Source organism: Mirounga angustirostris, unplaced genomic scaffold, assembly GCF_029215605.1.
Source record: "Mirounga angustirostris isolate CCGP_5_RB_7025 unplaced genomic scaffold, mMirAng1.0.hap1 SCAF_1, whole genome shotgun sequence".
Lineage (NCBI taxonomy): Eukaryota > Metazoa > Chordata > Mammalia > Carnivora > Phocidae > Mirounga > Mirounga angustirostris.
In genome coordinates, this window is record NW_026991709.1 from 133086944 (window position 1) to 133108093 (window position 21150).

The window sequence follows — 21150 nt, forward strand, 5'->3', positions numbered from 1 at the left end:
TAAAGAACACTTGCTCTGTAAGACTTAGAGATGTAAGGGCAAAGACACCCAGTATGTCACTTTAACAATGCTTAATCATTACCTGATATTATACTAAACATATAAATAGCAAAATGATTATGAAACTAGGCAGAAAAGAACCTGACAAGCTTACTGGAAACAAAATCATAGCCAAATATTCATTTCAAAATGAAAGAATGCAGGTGGCTTGTTAAATCATCCTTGTTCACCAAAGGGCATTTTGGCTGGAATGCTCTGATCGCCACTTTTTAGCATTTTATTTTGTATGTACACAAAGGAACCAGTTAATATTAGACCATTTTAATCCACCCCAAATCTTAACTATATTCAGAAGAATGAAATGTATATAACATTTCTAAACAAAAAATGGGCTTTGTAGAAACAACTTACATTGACTTTTTAAAGGGAGAAGCCTGTCTTTTCATACTATTTATTAACTCTCTTTTTTTAAACAACTTTTTTGAGATATAATTAACATATCATATAATTCATCCATTTAAGTGTATAATTTGGGGATGCCTGGGTGGCTCAGTCGGTTAAGCATCTGCCTCCAGCTCAGGTCATGATCCCAGGGTCCTGGGATGGAGTCCCGCATCGGGCTCCCCGCTCAGCGAGGAGTCTGCTTCTCCCTCTGCCTGCCTCTTCCCCTGCTCGTGCTCTCTCTCTCTGGCAAATAAATAAATAAAATCTCTATAAAAAACATTAAAAAAATAAAGTGTATAATTTGAAGGCTTTTAGTATGTTCATAGAGTTGTGCATTCATCACCATCATCAATTTTAAACCATCTTATTACCCCACAAAGAAACTCCATACCATACAGTAATCACCCATAATGCCTGAAGTTCCCCTACCCTCAGCCCTATGAATCTACATCCTCTGCCCATAGATTTGCCTCTTTTGAACATTTCATATAAATGGAATCACACGATATGTTCCTCTGTGACTGGCTTTTGCCACTTAGTATAATGTTTTCAAGGTTCACCCATGTTGTGGCATGGGAGTACTGTATTTGTTTTTATCCCCAAGTAATATCCCATTGTGTGGATATACCACTTCTTGCTTATTCATTCATCAGCTGATGGACGTTTATGTTGTTTCAACTTTTTAGCTAATATAAATGATGTTGCTGTGAACATTCATAAGACAATCACACAAGATTTGTGTGGACATGTTCTAATTTTCTTGGGCAATTAAGTGGAATTGCTGGGTCGTATGGTAACTCTATATTTAAACATTTGAGAAACTGCCAGACCACTTCCCAAGGCAGCAGTCGCACTTTACATTCAGTAGATGAAGGTTCCAGGCTCTTGACTTCCTTGCCAATGATTTTTTATTTGTTATAAGACTTTTTTATTTTAAGCATACTAGAGCATATGAAGTGGTATTTCATTGTGGTTTTCACTTGCATTTCCTTGATAGCTAATAATATTGAGCATCTTCTCATGTGTTCATTCTTTGGAAAATTGTCTATTCGGATCCTTTACCCACTTTAACATTGGGTTGTCTCTTTGTTACTTAGTTGTAAGAATTCTGTATATATTCTAGATGCAAGGTATGATGTGCATTTTTCTTCTCCCGTTATTGAAGTTGCCTTTTTGTTTTCTAAACATTTTTCTTTGAAGCACAGATGTATTAATTTTGGTGATACCCAGCTTATCTATTTTTTCTTTTGTTCTTGTGATTTTGAGGTCACATCTACGAATTTGTATCATGAGATCAGTGAAGTCTCCTTAAGTCAAAGAAATAGAATCACAGTAACGGAAGTTGCTCCTTACCTAAGAGTTGCTTTACTACTTTTCTAAATGGCTATGAAAATTTAGAGTTCTATTAATAATTCACACAGGGAAACCTACATGAGTAATACCTTATGGTAGAGGGTAGTCCTCTGTCCTCTGAATTAGTGTTATTATTATATCTTCTTGTTGACAATTGGTTCAACCAAAATGCACTGACAGAATTGCCAGACCATTCCAAGATCTGACTGTACAATCTCTTTTCTTCCTCATCATGATCACATATGCATTCTTGACCATCAATTCTCAAAAGCAAAATAAAAAAAAAGGCTGTACATTCACTTTTTGACATAGAAAAACAAAATCCATTTAACTGCTGACAAACCATTCTGCATTTTTCATTTTAAAACATAAGTATTATTGATTATAATGCTACATTTTGTGGACATAGCTTTCTAAACTGGAATATACCCAACTATTTAATGATTTGCAGGATGCTTTTTGCTTATTTTCAGTTCTTGAGCCTATATGCATAGGTAGATTTGTACCTCTCATGAGAGATTTACTGATAATACATACATACATACATACATACATACCCTAAAGAATACTGAGGATCTCCCAAAAGAAAAAAAATATGCCACTCAAAATTTATCCTGTGAAGTGTGAATTTAACATGGATATAGGTTTTAGATATTAGCTATTTTTGTCCTCCTGGCCTGTAATTACTTATATATAGGCCTCTTCTTATTTTGAGTAGAGGGACTAAATGGACATATCAGTAAGAGTTCAAGGAAGACCAATGCCACATTCCAAATGGACAATTTGAGCAGGGTTGAATAAAAGGAGTATTTACAAAGAAGTTAGTGAGTGTAGGGAAACCATAAAGGATATTACTGTCCCTCCTACTGTGGGATAATAACAACAGAAGTTCACTACAACTCCTAGGTCTAAAGGTGTCAGAGTAGAGAGTGGTTACACAATACTGAGTCTGAGGAAGGTGGGTGGAGAAGGCCACCTGAAAGGAGCTGTGATCTTTTGTTGGGACCCTCTGTGACCTTCTGCCCACCTCAACCCTGCAGGGAAGCAGCCAGAGGAACATATACCCCGACCTCCCTCTCCTACCTCTCTTCGATCTGCTGATGTTCTACAATGGCCAAACCCAACCAGAAGCCAAAGAGCCAATGAGCCTGTTGATGGAGTTCATACATGTCAGCCTCCAAGGAGCAGAATTGGTTGGAAAGTGGATCTATTCTAGGAATAAAAATGGGAAATATTCAGTAAAATGAGTTACTGTATATTCAAGCAAGTACAGAAAATGTAAAATGAATTTTAAACAATTGGTTATTAATTACTTATTACTAGTAATTAGGCAGTTAGTGGTAGCTAGTTATTAATTGGCTACTAACTGATAGCTTCAGAATAACTGGTTATTTTTTAAAAAGATGGATATGGGTGTTTCCCCACCCCTCCATATTTCCTAAATAATTTGTAAGTTGAAATATTTTTTTAAAGATTTATTTATTTTAGAGAGAGAGAGAGCAAGTGAGAGAGTGCAGGCAGGGGGGAGGGGAAGACAGAGTTTTAAGCAGACTCCATGCTGAGCCCAGAGCCAGACGAGGGGCTTGACCATGAGACCCATGACTTCGAGACTACAACCTGAGCCAAAACCAAAAGTCTAGCGCCCAACCAACTGCACCACCCAGGAGGCCCATAAGTTGATAAATTTTTAAAAGAACATACTCCTCTGCCACTTTCCATTCATCAGTAGGAAAATTAAGTTCAATAATTGATCCAATCCAGCAGCTACAGATAGTATTAGAATTTTTTTATAGAATCTTATGGTTGGAAGGGATTACAAGGAACTTTTTCTTTCTTATCTTCCCCTAATACATGAATTTCCCCCTTTTAAAAATGCGAACATCATACATCTTTCAAAAGGGCTCTGATTCTGCCTCCAATCTCCTATTAATTCTCTTGATTCTTCCATGATGAATGCCAATTCTTAAGTCCCTTCTCTGAGCTTTAACACCCGCTTTCTAACCTTGCCATTCAGTATTTGCTTTTATAAACTTTTATGTTATTTTCATTTGTACATTTCTCCCTTCCCCAAGACTCTTGTAAACTTTGATTATATCTCAAAAAAATTCTGTGAATTGCCTCAAAATTATTATTATTGTTATTGTTATTATTAATGTTGTTGTTAAAGTACTCAGACTTTACTGAAGTATAACAGAGAATGTTCTGTATCTCAAGTAAGTCAATGTTCAGTACTAGAAAATAATCATATATGAACTTGGAAAGGTTTGGGGATTTTTTCAGTCTTTTTTATTTTGTTTTATTTTATTTTATTTTATTATGTTACGTTAATCACCATACATCATTAGTTTTTGATGTAGTGTTCCATGATTCATTGTTTGCGTATAACACCCAGTGCTCCATTCAGTACGTGCCCTCTTTAATACCCATCACCAGGCTAACCCATCCCCCCACCTCCCTGCCCTCTAGAACGCTCAGTTTGTTTCTCAGAGTCCATAGTCTCTCATGGTCAGTCTTTTTTAGAGAACGATAAGACACCTAGATAAATGAGAACTAACACTTCCCATTTACTTGTGCCCAGTTAGAAATAAATGTCATAGATCAATACGAAATTAGTCAAACTTCCTTTTTATGCTTATATGACTATATGATAAGATAGAATTTGAAATAATCAATTTTTATAAATAATGGGTAAAAAAATTGTTCTGAAACAAATATTTAAGCAACCTCCTTTGATATTATTGTATTTTCATAATGTGGTAAAATCATAAAATCTGAAATTTGAGAGATATCACAGAGGCCACCTATTTTGGCTTATCTCCCAGTATGGGATTTTTATTTCTGAGGTGATTAGTAAGAAGTTATATTGCCTGAACATTTTCTGTAGTAAGGAGCTCACTATGCCCCCAGAAAAAGCTACACCAGGAGTTCCCAAACCTAGTTGTGCTTTCAGATTCTCTAGAATTTTTTGCATGATTATATATATTTTTATAAATTAATATATAAAATATATTTAATATTAATAAATATTTTTAAAATAACTATTCCTTTGGCCAAGCATAGACTAAATGAATCTCAGAACCTCTAGAGTTGGCACTGAGTATCTGTACTTTTAAAAATTGTCCAGGGGCACCTGGGTGGCTCAGTCACTTAAGCGTCTGCTTTCAGCTCAGGTCACGATCTCAGGGTCCTGGGATCGAGCCCTACATCATTGGGCTCCCCGCCCAGCAGGGAGTCTGCTTCTCCCTCTCTCTGCTTATGTTCTCTCTCTGTGTGTCTCTCAAATAAATAAATAAAATCTTTAAAAAAATAAAAATAAAAATAAAAATAAAAATTCTCCATATGTAGGGTGCCTGGGTGGCTTCATTGGTTAAGCTTCTGACTCTTGATTTCAGCTCAGGTCGTGATCTTTGGGTCCTTGGAGCCCTGTGCTGGGCTCGTGCTCAGCAGGGAGTCTGCTTGAGAATTCTCTCTCTCCCTCACGCTCCTCCCCCGAGTCATGCTCTCTCTCTCTCCCCATCCCTCCCTCTCTCTTTCTAAAATAAATTTAAAAATACTAAAAAAAATCCCCAAATGCTTCTGATGACAGCCAACCTCATTCCTCAATTAGTTTAGCTATTAGAAACCTATTCTCTATATTTAGCTCATGTAACTCTCTGTAAAGCCTTTTATTAATATTTTCTACTTCTATACCTCTTGAGTTGCATAGAAAAAGCTACATAAATGGTTGTTTTTAATGAAAATATTTTAAATTTTGAAGGTAGCTAATATCTCTCTTCCTCCCCACTCTGTGGTCTATTTTCCTCTTCTCTAAATGCTCTCTCTTCCTTGAAACTTTACTCATATGACATGAAATACAGACCCTTAATCATCACGATTAACTTCCTTTGCCACTGCCCCCTTCTCTTGTCCCAATTTCTTAAAGACAACCACAAATGATCTCAGTGTCCTACAGATGACATTTCCAGAACAGACATTATTGTTTATCTTGTTTTATTTTTTTTTAAGATTTTATTTATTTATTTGAGAGAGAGTGAGATAGAGAGAGCATGAGGGGGGTAGGGTCAGAAGGAGAAGCAGACTCCCTGCTGAGCAGGAGCCCGATGCAGGACTTGATCCTGGGACTCCAGGATCATGACCTGAGCCGAAGGCAGTTGCTTAACCAACTGAGCCACCCAGGTGCCCCTGTTCATCTTGTTTTAGTTTATGAAAGCACCTGAGGGTCTTGTATTTGTTCTCTCTGTTCAGAAAGCTCTTCCCCAATATCTGCATGGACAGCTCTCTTCCCTCTTTCAAGCCTATGTTCAAATGTCAACTTCTCAGTGAGGTCTTCCTTGCAATCTTTTAAAATAGAAGTCCCCTCTCCCCAAATTTACTTCCAAATTTGTCTTCCCTCATAGCCTATCAAACTTCTCTTATGGTACATAGTTAATTTATCTACTTTTTCATTGTCTTTATCCCCCCATTAGAATGTCAGTTATATGAGGACAAGAATCTTTATCTGCCTTTTTCTTCGCTATGATTGGCATACAGTAGACACACATTTATGGTGATGAATGTATAAAAAATGCTGAATTATGCATTATATCTATTTTAACCATCAGGCATTAGAACATTGAATAGAAGAGAAAAATGAAATTCCAGTTTTGAGTTTGAAGAGACACTAGAAATCCCATCATGTGAGATGCTTCTATCACAGATGAGTAAATTGAGGCCCAGAGATAATCACATATGCAGCAAGAGGTATAGAAAGGCCTAAAAACAAGACCTGAATCCCAGTTCAGTGGGTTTTCTTTTTATTGGGTCAGCTTTCACAGAAGGCCATCCTTGGTGTGCACTGAAAAGATTTCCTTCTGAAATATTAGATACCCTTGTTAAGACGTGAGTCTTTGGTTCCTTAAATTACCCATATATACTTAAATGTAATATTTGATTTAATCATGGACAGATAACTTTAAGATATGATAACTTTAGAAAGGACTTTTCAAAAAAAGCCTGATAAAATATATGTTTATTCAATGGGAGATATACATTTTTCACATATGTTTTCCTGTATATGTTTCCCATTGATGACTATTCCACATGTTAGCATTTTCAAATCCAGAAAAAGAAAGAAAGAAAAGAAAAGGAGTACATTTTAAAGCAAATTAAATGATAGGTGGGGAGGAGTCCACTGGTAATATGCTGATTTTTTTAAAATGTATTTTTAAATCAAATATGGTAACTGGTAACAAAACACTGTTATTACAGCCTTATACTGACTTCAGTTGATGGTCTGAAAGCCCACTCTCTAAACTGAATCCCCTCAGCCTTGGAGATAAAGGAGTTCTATTCAAATAGCATTTATTAAAGAGTTTGATAGGGAAATTTGTTTTTGTTTAAAACTGTATTATCAAAAAAGCTTGAATTGGGTAAGGTGTCTGCTAGTGGTTAAAAAAAAACTTTTTCTAGACCTCTGAACAGGCTTTAGGTACCATGGTTTCATGATGCTTTATACTAGACCTTGCTGAACCAGACTTTCTCACTGGGGTGTTCATTGCTCAGTTGCTGTGAAAGTAAAAGAAGAGCCTTTGCATTCATTCAAATAGGAATCTACTCTTTTGGGTTTTGTTTGTTTGTTTGTTTTGGACACTGATTTGCAGTAGTTAAAAATCAGTCATTGAAGTTTATAACAACCAGAGATAAAGGTGAAACAATTAATGAAAATCAGTTTTATTTTTCAGTAAAATATTTTGGGGATTTTTAAAGGAATTTCATGATCTTATAAGGGACGTGCAAGGGAAAAATCTAGACTGTTAGACTTTTAGACAGCAACATTTTTATGCAAGAGAATGCATAACATACAAAATATACAAAATGTAAAGAAAATGTAAACTAAGGATTTTATATCCAGCAGAAATGACCATCATGTACCAAACTATTAACATGAAAAAACTCAAGGAATATTGTTCCCATATACATTTCCTGAGGATGTTCTCGAGAACAAGATTCAGAAAACCAAGATAATTTGAAAGACGTTGTCATAGGACAGGTTCATCAGCATTAAATATGTACTTATTTATAGTATGAAGTCTAAATGAAAGTTAAAGAAGAGAAGGTATTAAGTTGTCAAAGGTCATATGATCTGACAATGTAAATATGGATGAACCATTGAAAGGAGAGTGGGGAGAGAATTAGAATAAAATATGCCTTACCCCAAATTTTTAAATTGTTTTCAGTAATCATAATTTATAATGGTAATACTGGTATTGATATACTGCAACTGTTGTATGTATAATGGGGGATAAAGCAAATGAGTCATTATGGGATATCCTAATTCTATCATCTTCTATACCTCAATAACCAGAATTCACAGTGTAAAGGAGTTACAAATGTAATATATAAAATGTTAAAACCCTGTAATCCTGAGATAGACTTAGCAATACTAATATGAATCTATCATGTAGTATCATGTACATGCATACATTTCCAAGCTCTTTCAACAGGAAAGGAGTATAAACAATGACCAGCCCAATAACAGTGAGTATCTCTATGTATCAGTTATGGTCTCAGATATAATTTCCCAATAAAAGAAACCAGAGTCTCTTTAAATAGCTGTTTCCACTTCTGAGGACATGAAATACAAATAAGTCTAGGACACCTTAGTGTACAAGACAACAAGAAAACCATCAAACACTACTAGGATGGTGTCAAAAGAGCTCAGGAGCCAATATAAAGTCTCCCACTCACCAAAGATGGGATAATTTTGGTAAGGATAACAAATACAGTGGGTTGGGACACCTGCATGGCTCAGTCGGTTAAGCGTATGCCTTCGGCTCAGGTCATGTTCCCAGGGTCCTGGGAGTGAGTCCTGCATCAGGCTCCTTCTCAGCAGGGAGTCTACTTCTCCCTTTGCCTGCCACTCTCCCTGCTTGTATTCTCTCTCTCTCTCTCTCTCTCTCTCTCTCTCTCTGGCAAATAAATAAATTTTTTTAAAAAATACAATGGGTTAGGGGCGCCTGGGTGGCTCAGATGGTTAAGCGTCTGCCTTCGGCTCAGGTCATGATCCCGGGGTCCTGGGATCGAGCCCCACATTGGGCTCCTGGCTCAGCCGGGAGTCTGCTTCTCCCTCTCCCTCTGCCTCTCCCACTGCTCATGCTCTCTTGCTCTCTCTCTCTCTCTGTATCTCTGTGTCTCAAATGAATAAATAAAATCTTTAAAAAAAAATACAATGGGTTAAAACACATAAAATAGATAACAAATGTCCCAAAATGACAGCATAATAAGCTTATGAATTTCCCTCTTCCTACAGACACACTGAATGTACATCTATACACCGAATAATTCCCTCTGAGAGAAACATAAAAACAAGAAATAATTTTAAAAAGCTGAATGACTCTGACATATCAGGTGAATGAGAAAATCCCCACATGGAGACAGATAGGGAAGGCTGGGACACATAAACCATAAACACCACCCCAGATAAAGTGCCATGCAATCAAGAGGGAACCCCTAACTCCCAGCATTGTAGAGTTTGGACTTAGTGCCCCCAACTAGGGCCCTCAAAACACTTAGCTCTGAAAGCCAAAGGGGCTTATGTTCACAAGTCCTACAGGATTATAGCAAACAAAAGTAATTTTTAAATGTGTGTAAAAACATATCAGATAAAGGGCTAGAGTCCAAAATCTATAAAGAACTTATCAAACTCAACACCCAAAGAACAAATCATATAATTAAGAAATGAGCAGAAGACATGAACAGACACTTCACCAAAGAAGACATAAATGGCCAACAGACACATGAAAAAATGCTCCACATCACTCAGCATCAGGGAAATACAAATCAAAACCTCAATGAGATACTATCTCACACCAGTCAGAATGGTTAAAATTAACAAGTCAGAAAACAACAGATGTTGACGAGGATGCAGAGAAAAGTGAACCCTCTTACACTGCTGGTGGGAATGCAAACTGATATAGCCACTCTGGAAAACAGTATGGAGGTTCCTCAAAAAGTTAAAAATAGAGCTACCCAATGACCCAGGAATTGCACCACTAGGTATTTACCCCAAAGATACAAATGTAGTGATCTGAAGGGGCACCTGTACCCCAATGTTTATAGCAGCAATGTCCACAACAGCCAAACTATGGAAAGAGCCCAGATGTCCATCGACAGATGAATGGATAAGGAAGAAGTGGTATATATATACAATGGAATACTACTCAGCCATCAAAAAAAAAATGAAATCTTGCCATTTGCAACACCATGGATGGAACTAGAGGGTATTATGCTAAGCAAAATAAGTCAACCAGAAAAAGACAATTATCATATGATCTCACTCATATATGGAATTTAAGAAACAAAACAGGATCACAGGGGAAGGGAGGGAAAAATAAAACAAGACAGAATCAGAGAGAGAGACAAACCATAAGAGACTCTTAATCATAGGAAACCACCTGAGAGTTGCTGGAGGGGAGCAGAGTCGGGGGATGGACATTAAGGAGGGCACATGACATAATGAGCACTGGGTATTATATAAAACTGATGAATCACTGAACTCTGCATCTGAAATTAATAATACACTAAATGTCGATTAATTGAATTTAAATTTTAAAAAGAAAAAAAAATGGGTGTAAGAACATCTCTAAGGTTGTATATCCAGGTTCAGCAGAGAGGGAGCTTGCAAAAATGCCCATCTCCTAGATTCTCCCTGGAAGAGATATGACTGCATACTTTCCCAGCTGGTACCTGAGGGTCCAGGTCCTAATCCACCTGCACCTAGGTGCTCTCTATGATCCTCCACTTTGGGACTCTGACAGATCTTGGGACACCCTCAACTTCTGGGAGCCACCAAGAACAAAGACAACAACTTCAACAATCACGAAGACCTTAAACCCTCAAGATTCCACCAAAATCTGTTAGAACTAATAAATGAATTCAGTAAATTTGCAGGATACAAAGTCAATATACAAAAGTCAGTTGTATTTCTATACACTAATAATGAACTATCAGAAAGAGAAATTAAGAAAAACAATCCCATTTACAGTAGCATCAGAAAGAAGAAAATACTTAGGAATAAATTAAAATTTAAGCAAGGAGGTACAAGACTTGTACACCAATAATGACAAAATATTGTTGAAAGAAATTAAAGAAGATCTAAACAAATCAAAAACTCCAACTACAGACTTGCCAAAGGAATTGAGGAAAGCTGTTTAGACTAAATTCTCAGCTCTTACTGAAAGACCAGTACATGAGGAGTTAACCAAAGGGACTAGATCCATAATAGGAACTCATGATCTGACCCCTTGGAGTACAAGCTAGCAGCATTGGCATCAACTGGGAGCTTGTTAGAAATGCAGAACCCCACCCCACACCTACTGAATCTGAATATACGTGGTGTCAAGATCCCCAGGTGATTCCTCTATACTTTGTCTTGATAAGCGCTGTCTATACAGTTGGTATTCTGAGATGAGACAGACTTTTGTTTGGTGTTCACTAATAGCAGTGAGGATCACTTAGCCAAACAGCAATTTGGATAGTAATCAAACTTTGTCACAGGAAGTAGGAAAATAGATGAGGAAAGCAATCAAAGGGTTGATAAATAATGGATTACAATAATACAGCTAAAGTAATACAGTTGTGTCCAAAGGCCTGAGTTTGCAAAAATTCAATGAAACCATTGGAGTAATCATTTTCAAGACTTGTAATTCTTCTCTTATTATAATTTAAGAGGCATCAGATGCACCTGCAAAAGTAAAGCCCTTGGTACTATTCCTGTGTGACCTCGGATAAGCCATTTCACCTCCCAACATTCTAGCCTCTCCAGCTGTAGAACAAGATTTACAACTTTCGTTAGTAATGGGATTGAGATTCTCATTTGGATGAAATTTATGCAAGTGCCGGGTATGAATATTATTTTAGCTGACAGATAAAAAGATTGTCATTTGTTTTCGAATGTGTTGTGAAGCAAAAGACACAAGGATGAAATTATGCCGATCGTTCTTTTTGTTTTGCCTGCTTATGGACTTTGATTGAACTTGTCTGAATCCCATGATAAATACGCAATATAACAAAAGATTAAATGAAAGACCATTTAATTACCTGAATCAGAGCTCGTAAAAATGTATATGTGTTCATGGCAGGGGGGAGAGGATTGGTGTAATTAGTACCCGGAATTTAGGAAAATTGTGTCTAGCAGGAAAATGTGTACATGTTTGGCAAAAATTGAGTGACAGGTCAAGAACTCTTCAAGCTAAGAAGATTATATCAACGGATGCATTCCCCATCTGCTCACTGAATGCACAAAAATGGAAATGGCATTTTTTTCTATCAGTTGAAGTTCCAGTTATACTCAGAGGCCATGAATCATACCATGCCAATAGCCAAGATTGAAAAATGTAAAACATGAATAATAGAAGGCAAAAGTTAGCTACTTTCGATGTGAAATAAAAGGTATTGTCAAAGACACGTTCTGGTCTTCCTTATGAAACTCACACTCCTGTTCCCAAAAGGCACAATCCAAAGACACACCAGAACAGCAAATCTGTGTTTACACCAAAAGACACACAATCTAACTGTAAAAACTGACAGTGCACAGTCTTATTGGACAATAGGGCACCAGCACCACAGATGGATTTTTTCAACTATGTAATTACACAATGGTTTTTAAATTTCCCATTTGAAGTGATGGGGGTGTCCATGAGACACTGAGATCATATAAAACATTCTTACCTGCTAGAGGTATAGTGATACTTACTTCTGTGTCTTGCAGTGCTATTTATGGGAGATTGGTGAAAGTTATTTAAGTTGAAATGAAAATACCAGAAACTCATATTAAGAAATTAACCATGCAACTTATTATTCATTAAATTACTCATGTATCAACAAAGATTTATAAATGGCAGGATTTATGCTGGGACTAGCGTTATTATAAAGAACAATAAAGACAGTCATACCTGCCCCCATCAAACCCCACAGTGGTCCTTATTCAATTGTTATCAACACCAAGCTGCACATTGTTGTATTTTGGCTCACACATCCTTTATAGAGATTTCTCAATCCATCTGACTGCAATCACTCAAACCTTAGAATGGAAATACGGAATCTTAATCAACATTTTTCAAAGGCTCTGGTTATTGCTATTACTATTTGTTACTGCAAAGATCTACACAAGGTGACGCTAAAACTTGGAGACTGTTTCTTCCAAATTAATTATGTAAAAGTGTTAACAGCATGGTTTGTCTCTCCATGCCGAGGCTGAAGAGGAGTTATATAGATAACTGGCTTTTATTTGGGGGGGGGGCTAAATGTTTCCTGGGCCAGTATTCCCTACCATGAAGAAGTTTCCAACTAAGCTGTTGCATTATCAAATGCAGATACTGGGATCCTGACAAAGTATCAGTAGTATGGGGACCAAATTTTAACATCCATTATATTATTTAATCCTCACAACAAAGCATCTGTGGACATATGATTGAGAGGAGGGTGAGAAGTAACATCACACCAGTGGAGCAAATCAAACATAAGAGAAGAAAACCAGGATACTCTGGAAATGTAGGCAACAATGACTAATTCTAAGCCAACAGAAGTTCTGAGCAAACCTGCAGATAGCCAAAATAGAAGAATTGTGGCAATTAGTGAGTTCCTTCTTAGAGGTATGGAAAGACCACTGTGTAGATTATCATGGATAACTGACCAGTCTGTTGTTGCATGGGTGTTTCTATTCATGACAGAAGGTGCTGCTCAACAAGACCAAATGCACTGCCCCCAAACCTGCTAAACACCTAATGATTTGTGTGGTAAAATACACGTTACTGGGAGAACAGCGGAGGGAAGAATCTTTAGATGCTCCAAAGTTTTGGATAGAAAACTGAACCACTTGGAAGCACAGATGGTGTTTTCAACACTTCTTTCTAGCAGTTGGAACTTTGGAAGGGATAGAGAAATCTTGGATGTGAAGAAATGGCTCTGCAGATGGTGATGGTGAACTGGTTTGGCCAACAGTTTTAAATCCCAGACTGATGGGTTCTTATTCACAGAAAAATTGGGAGAAGGAAGAGGAAGGAGAGGGAAAAAATGGATAAAGGAAATATAACTTAATACACACAGAAGAGAAAATGTGTATTAAGTTATGGTTTATTTATCTATTTTATCTTTATAAGTAGAAATAATCAGAAGGCCACATCTAAAATAGCCAGTGAGGGTAGCAACCAGGGATGCAAAAAGGTTTACCAAATTTCAACTGATAAAACAACTCTGAATAACTTAGTTAAGTTTGTCCCTTGGCACTCAGAACATAGTCATGAAATATGGGAGTCAGTAAATAGACGACACTAAAAAATGTGATGGGGGAGCATCTGGGTGGCTTAGTTGGTTAAGTGTCTTACTCTTGATCTCAGCTCAGGTCTTGATCTCAGGGTCAAAAAAAAAAAAGAAAGAAAAGAAAAGAAAAAAATGAGATGGGGCTTGTGAAGGGTTTTGTAATACCCACTCAAAAAGAGGTTGTATCTTCTGAGTAGCAGAAGACATTTAAAGAATATGATCAGGTGTTGAGGTAAGTGGGAAAACTTTGGTTCATTTGATCTGAATGATTTTTTTGTTTGTTTTTACTGACCTATTTCTGTAGTACCCTGATTTTAAGTTGTATTTTGAAGGCATATCTCCTTAAATGGGTGGAGTTTTGTTCACAAAGTAGCCCCAACAACCTTTTTTAGCAAATGCACATCTTCTTAGCATGCTATAAAAAATGCATTAAGCCTCACCCTCCTTGGAAAGTAGAGACTGCATTCTTTGCTTTCCACATTTGATTAAAAATAAGGTCTTCCCTGTTTTAGAATGAATTCTGTTAGCAAGCCCAGCAGAAAGCAGTAAGCAAAAGCACAGAACTTTCTGTGGCAGTATGTTGTCACCTTCGGTGTCACCAGTAGATGCCATCTTTCCTTGTGACAGTTGCCTTTGTCCTTGTGAAGGGAGAGATCCCTTACCCAACAGGGATTAATTCTCTCATGTAATTTTAATAAGGTGCAGGGGTGTGTCCCGATACAGTGACAGAATTCTTCCCTGATATATATTGATCATTACCCTTCAGAGCTAAAGAAAGCTCTATTTCCTTGGATTCTTTGCAGCTTTTAGTTCAAGCTGATATAGTGATTTTGTTTTCTGGAAATATTAATGCTTGTTTACGTTCCGGCAGCCGGTCAAGACTCTGGATTCCCATTCAAAGTTCATAAACTCCAAGTTGGACAAATGCACGGTAAAAGTTTGATGTCAAGGATGTGGCCATCAAATGGTATTTCACCTGTGGAAAAATACCTGTTTACTTTGAAGTCTAGAAACAATAGTTCATCAGAAATATGTATGTTGACATATTGTCTGGCTCCAAATTCCTCTTGCTGTTTTTGTTGTTTTATTTGTATAATTTGATATGAGGAGATTTTGCTGTGCTTAATTGGTTTCTGACTTAGAGATGATGGTATTTACTTACTTGATGTTGAATTAACATTTCAGATAGATTTTACACACGAAGCTACCTTTTTGTGTCATCTGGACCCTTCACAAATTCTGAACACGTTAGCAAAAATCTCTCAACTCAAGCAATAGCTCCTTTCCCATGTGATAATATACTATAACAGAAAGAGCACCAAACTTAGAAGGCCTGAATTCTAGGCCAAAGACTGTCCTTCATGAAATAAGGAACCTTAAAAATGTCATTTAACCTCTGGGCCTTAGTGTCCGCATTTTACAGGTGGGGAAATAATAGCCAGGGATACATTATCTTAGCACTGTTTATAGATCCAACAGAGAAAAAGGTACTTGAAAGCATATTGTATTATAAATTTACTCAAAGATTTATTGAATAACATAATTGTTGGTGTGCCTAAAATGCAAATGGTTCTTCAAAGACTGGGTTTTTATTCAATCCTAATAAAAGACCTATTGAAAGCATTTTACTGGGAGTTAATGTACCCCTGGTCAGTTTGATACAGGAATGAAGCTTAGACAGTCCACAGAAATGGGTGGTCAATATATCCCTTCAAATATATCATTTAGTGTCAGCCTTCTCTTCTGAAATTTTGATAGAAGAGCTTATCAATTCAAGATGGAGCCCATGGGTATATGTCTGCAGTGCCAAGATTCCGATCTTGATTTAAATGTGAGCCATGCACTTTAAAATTGAGGCTTGGCAGGGACGCCTGGGTGGTTCAGTTGGTTAAGTATCTGCCTTCCGCTCAGGTCATGATCCCAGGGTCCTGGGATCAAGTCCTGCATCAGGATCCTTGCTCAGCAGGGAGCCTGCTTCTCACTCTGCCTGCTACTCCCCCTGCTTGTACTCTCTGTGACAAATAAATAAATAAAATCTTAAAAAAAAAAAAATTGAGGCTTGGCAGGTCACGAAATTAGACAACCTGCAGTGAAAATTTCAAAACACATAGCATCTTTCTCAGATTCATTGTTTTGCTTCTTCAATATGAGGCTCGGAGGTATCTTTTTATCGCCAGAAGTTTCAGATCTGCTGAAAAGCCCAGACAAGCGTTCGATTGAGTCCCTCGAGTTCCATGCTAGCAGAAAGGCAGAAATACTTTTGGCCTGGCAATTTCAAGACAGGTGTTACCAGTTGGTTGCCTGACCCATGGAAAAACCTCCTTCTGGCCTTTTTTAAATGCCTGATTCAAGTGGCACTACCTCCTGATGGGCCTGCCAGGGAGAATTAGTTTCAGAACGCACTCGCAGGAAGTGGAATGAATTAAGCTGCTGGAGGAATTAGGAATGTATACGTCAATGTTGAAAAAAGTTTGCCCCAAACAGCAATCTTGGATCTGGCATCACTAAAGTGGAACTGCCTTTTGTTTTAGTTTTTTGAGGATAGTCAACAGGTTCAGCTGCTTATATTGGAGTTTTTCGATTCATGATAGTAAACTCAAGTCATAGAAGGTCCTTTATAAAATACAGTCTTGCAGCAGTTGAAGGCAAAGTATTACAACATTGTGTTAGTGTTACAAATCTCACCAAAGTTTAGGAGATACATGTTTGTATCCTGCTTTCTGAAATACAGGGTTTCCTCACTCTGAAGAATGTAAACACTCCAGAAAAGCTAGATTCAATCTTCTGGTGGTCTTCCATGGTTAAAAAAAAGTGATGTGGTTGGTAAGAAAACAAATCCTCTGGCAAATTTTATTATTGGTTTTAAGTGTAAAAGGAACAATGAAGACTCTTCAGGGGTTCTTAGGTGTTTGAGAGTTGTGTCTACTTGGAAAATCTCACAAAAACTAAATGACTTACATAGAAAAGTGAATAAAGCACATACCACACAATCTGGGTTATAATCCCACAAGGTTCCAGGTTCACTGATCAACTGCAACACCCCCAGGCTCTCCACTATGCTGATCTGCACCTACCTGCCTAGCAGGTTTCTCTTATTTTGCTATTTTCCCTCCTTCTGCGAACTCCCTTCCTCGCAAACCTGGTGTGGGTTCTCGCTTACCACCTTCATCACCACTGAAGGCCAGTTTGCCCCTGAGCCTACAATAAGCATGGATCTTGGCCAGAAATGACAAAAGTGAGAGCTATCATTTACTATCTACTCTGGACAGATGGTGTGCTGAGTGCTTTACATACAACACCCACCACTCCATACTGGCTTTTGAGGTGTCCAGGATGATTTGTGTGCACCACTGTGTAACCCACTAACTCAGGGGAAGTAAAAGATACTGCCTGTATTTAAGAGATACATGAGATAATTGACCCCTGTCTCTTGATTTTGTTTAAGACCGCCAGAGTTACTGATTAAGAATGCCAGACTATGAATGTCTCTCTAGGTTCCCTCAGAATAAGGATGGCTTTATATCAGGTGCCAACTTCTCCATTCACCCCTTGGATTTGGCTGGAGTTGGACACGGAGCAGCCTTTCAGACCTTGCTGAGAAATCTCGTTTCTCTGCCTCACTGCTCTGAAATCAGTGCCATGCACCTCTGACTATTGTCTTCTGCTTTGCTTTATCCCCACAGGTAACGACATTGACTCAGGAGGTCTCTCAGTTAGGTAAAGACATGAGGAATGTGATGCGACTTCTAGAAAACGTTCTGTCGCCCCAGCAGCCGCCGCAGTTCTGCTCCCTGCACACCACATCTGTGTGTCCCTCCAGGGATAGCTTACAGACCAGGATGACCTGGAGTACGCACCAACCTTGCCTACACTTGCAAGCAGGTGGAGCTGCTTATACTCAAGCACAACTCTGTCATGGTAATGTCACCTCAGACATTTGGAATGTGGATCCCTCCTCTGTGGGGAGCAGCCCCCAGCGAACTGGAGCTCACAAGCAAAATCCAGCAGACAGTGAACTTTATCATTCTCCAAACCTTGATTATTCACCTGCCCACTACCAGGTTGTCCAGGAAGGTCATCTGCAATTTTTAAGGTGCATCTCTCCACATTCAGATTCTACACTGACACCTCTGCAGTCCATTTCCGCGACTCTCTCATCCTCTGTCTGCTCCTCCTCGGAAACGTCATTGCACCTGGTTCTCCCAAGCAGATCAGAGGAGGGCAGCCTCAGCCAAGGAGCCACGAGTTCCTTCAGTTTGGAAAACCTGCCAGGATCTTGGGACAGGGAAGGAGCGGCATCGATGTCTATGGAACCTTTGGAGAACTTTCCACTGGAAATTGTCACAAGCACAGCGGAAATGAAAGATAATAAAGCCATAAACTTATGATATTCACGCACGTGCAGCGGCTGCCAGTTTCAAACCCACCACTGCATGACAGCTTCCGTTTGCCTTTTTTGCCTCGGGCAGGTGTAAAGAGGGGGCAGAGCTGGGAGTCCAGCAGGCGAGTGCGTGAGGGGCCAGCCAAAGGCAGAACCACATCCGTACTGTAGCAAACACTTGCTAGATCCTTAGAAACACAGCAGAAACAGTTCCCTATACAGGTATTCACTTACTGGTCTGTTTGACAGACTTTTTAGAAGTCCAAAGACCCTGAGGGTCTGAGCAGCTAGAAGTCCCAGACAAAGAATTTGTGGATTCGTTTTGTCCTAGGTGACTTTTGTGAAGTGCAGCAAAGGTTTTTCCCGAGTGCCTGTTGGTCATTGCTGAACAATATCCACAGCACTGTTGGCCTCGGGAGTGCACAGCTCCTGCTGATCTATTTTTCTTTTTGTGAAGGCAAAGGGACAATTATCACTGCATGTCATCTCCTAGACAATCAAATAGAGCTGATGGCCAGTGGTTAGCTCTTGCATGTTATTTGCCATGTAAATGAACATGTCTTTATTTATCAAAAAAAAAAAAAGAGAGGCTATTTTTATATCCTTGGTATGAAATATGTATTTAAACTATTTAAAATATTTATAAAGAAATGAATGTTTTCTTTTCATTTTGGTAAAAAAGAAAAAGCTTGCCGTTTTAACAAGAAATGCACTACTGTTATGTCTAGTAGATCAAAAGTTATTTATTATTAAGAGGATGTAGTTTCAAAAGGAATCCCCCTTTTATCTGCATGCAGTTTGCAACAAATGTATCCTCACGCTTCTGGATTACAAAAGAACAGTGAGGTCATATTTTATTAATGAAATAAAAATATGGACGGAGTATCAAATATGTGGGCTCTGGCATGGTGGTAGGGAGGGCTCCACCCAGTTAGGCTCTGCTGATTCACGCCAACGACCTGAATGAAGGCTGCCCCCACTAGCAGCGTAATGTCTACCATAAATGTCTCTCCTCCAGGCATCACACTTTGTTGTTCAGGAGCCCAAAATTGGTCTGTGGGATATGAGAGCACAACTACTTTAAGCCATTTTGACCTCAAAATGAGGGAGAGAACCTTGGCTGTATCCTTCCCCTGTGCTATTCTTGCAGAAGAGGTTGTAGACCAGTGCAAATTCCAAAATGGAGCCAAGACTTCTGAGCAGTGACATGTGAGATTCAGGCCAGCTTACACTGGATCAGCATTTTCATTTTTTTCCATAAATCTCCCAATAATGCTGTAAGTTATGCGGTGCAGGTGTTTTCATTCTCATTTTGCAAAGAGATAAAAAGTCCCAGAGATTACACAACTTGGATGCTGGAGATGGTCTAGAACCTATAATGTCCCCTGCATCTCAGCCAACATGCAAATTCAGATGCTGGCTTGGTAATGATTTAAACACCTTCACTCAACTTTTATTTGATGTTTAAGAACATTTAGGGCCCAATCATCCCAGACATTCTTAGAAAACATCGCATTTACATTCTGGTGTCCCCCTGTTCTTAGTTTGCATCAGAAAGAATAAACTGAGAATTGTACCATTAAAAACATATAAACAAACCAAAACCTCTGATGTGTGAATCTTGTACCCTAAAAGTGGCTAAAGCAGCAGAAAGAAATCTGTAAGAAAAAAGGAAACAGTACCTGTTTATCAGGCAAGTTACTCAAGGCAATGCATTCTACTTCTCCACCTCCAAAATTCACTCTCTCCTTACCTAAGTGAATGGGAAAACTGAGGCAAAGGCAACTTTCCAGATTTAGTATATTTATGTTTGTATTCATTCTCCCTTTTGCTCATCCTGACCTATATAATCATTTTTAGTATCATTCAAAGAGGACTAATTGGTGTTAGTGTGTGAATATTCTGGCAAGCTAGCACTACTATTACTGACTGACATTCTGTTTTTTGAGTAGTGACTATGTACCAACAGATGTTTAGAAATTAACATATGTTATATTTCCTCATATAATTGTCAAACAATGCTAAAAGTGACTTACTATTATCCCCATTTTGTAAATGAATAATTGGGCCATGGACTTTGTTTTAAATTGCCCAGTCACATTGTTTTAAATGATAAATCCAATATACCCATGGCCACTCTAAGTACCCTTCCCTTCATGTCCAAATCCATTCTTGTTGTCTTTTAAAACTTTACTAGTAATTACTTCCTTTTGAAATATGTGAATAGAATAAAATAAAATATTTGGGTTTTGTTTTTTTTTTAAGGAAGCATACATATGGGAAAAATTAGTTAAACTGTGAGGATTTGAGGAAGCTCCAGTGAAATGCCTGGAAACATGCCCATATTTTTCCAGCCAGTGCCCCCTTCTCTGTATCTACTCCTAACAGCTGACTGTAGTTGGCTTAAGAATCAGATGCCTGCCCTCAGAGATCTGCAGCTGGACAAAAATGAATGAGCACCCGCAACAAAGGAGGGCTCCCATTGATTTCTTGGAGGAGGGCACCTGCCTCATCTGAATCAGTCCTAACCTGCTCCTTATTCACCTTTTCCCTCATCATCATTATTCTGCTCAACAGAACTCCCCCATATCCTGGGCAGCTCAGAATGACATGTTTTGCTTTTTTTGTTTATGTGTGTTATGATATTATTCCAGGAAATGAGAATTCCCAAGTTT

The 21150-nt window shown here is 38.2% G+C and overlaps 1 protein-coding gene across 1 annotated transcript in view; it reads left to right on the forward strand.

The window, feature by feature from the left end:
* KCNH8 (potassium voltage-gated channel subfamily H member 8) overlaps window positions 1-19946 on the forward strand; it is a 380547-nt gene extending 360601 nt beyond the window's left edge. Inside the window, exon 16 of the mRNA XM_064575899.1 lies at window positions 17778-19946. Within this exon, the coding sequence (XP_064431969.1) occupies window positions 17778-18482 (705 nt within the window). The 3' untranslated portion in view covers window positions 18483-19946. The remainder of the gene's footprint in view (window positions 1-17777) is intronic.
* Window positions 19947-21150: the final 1204 nt, after the last annotated feature.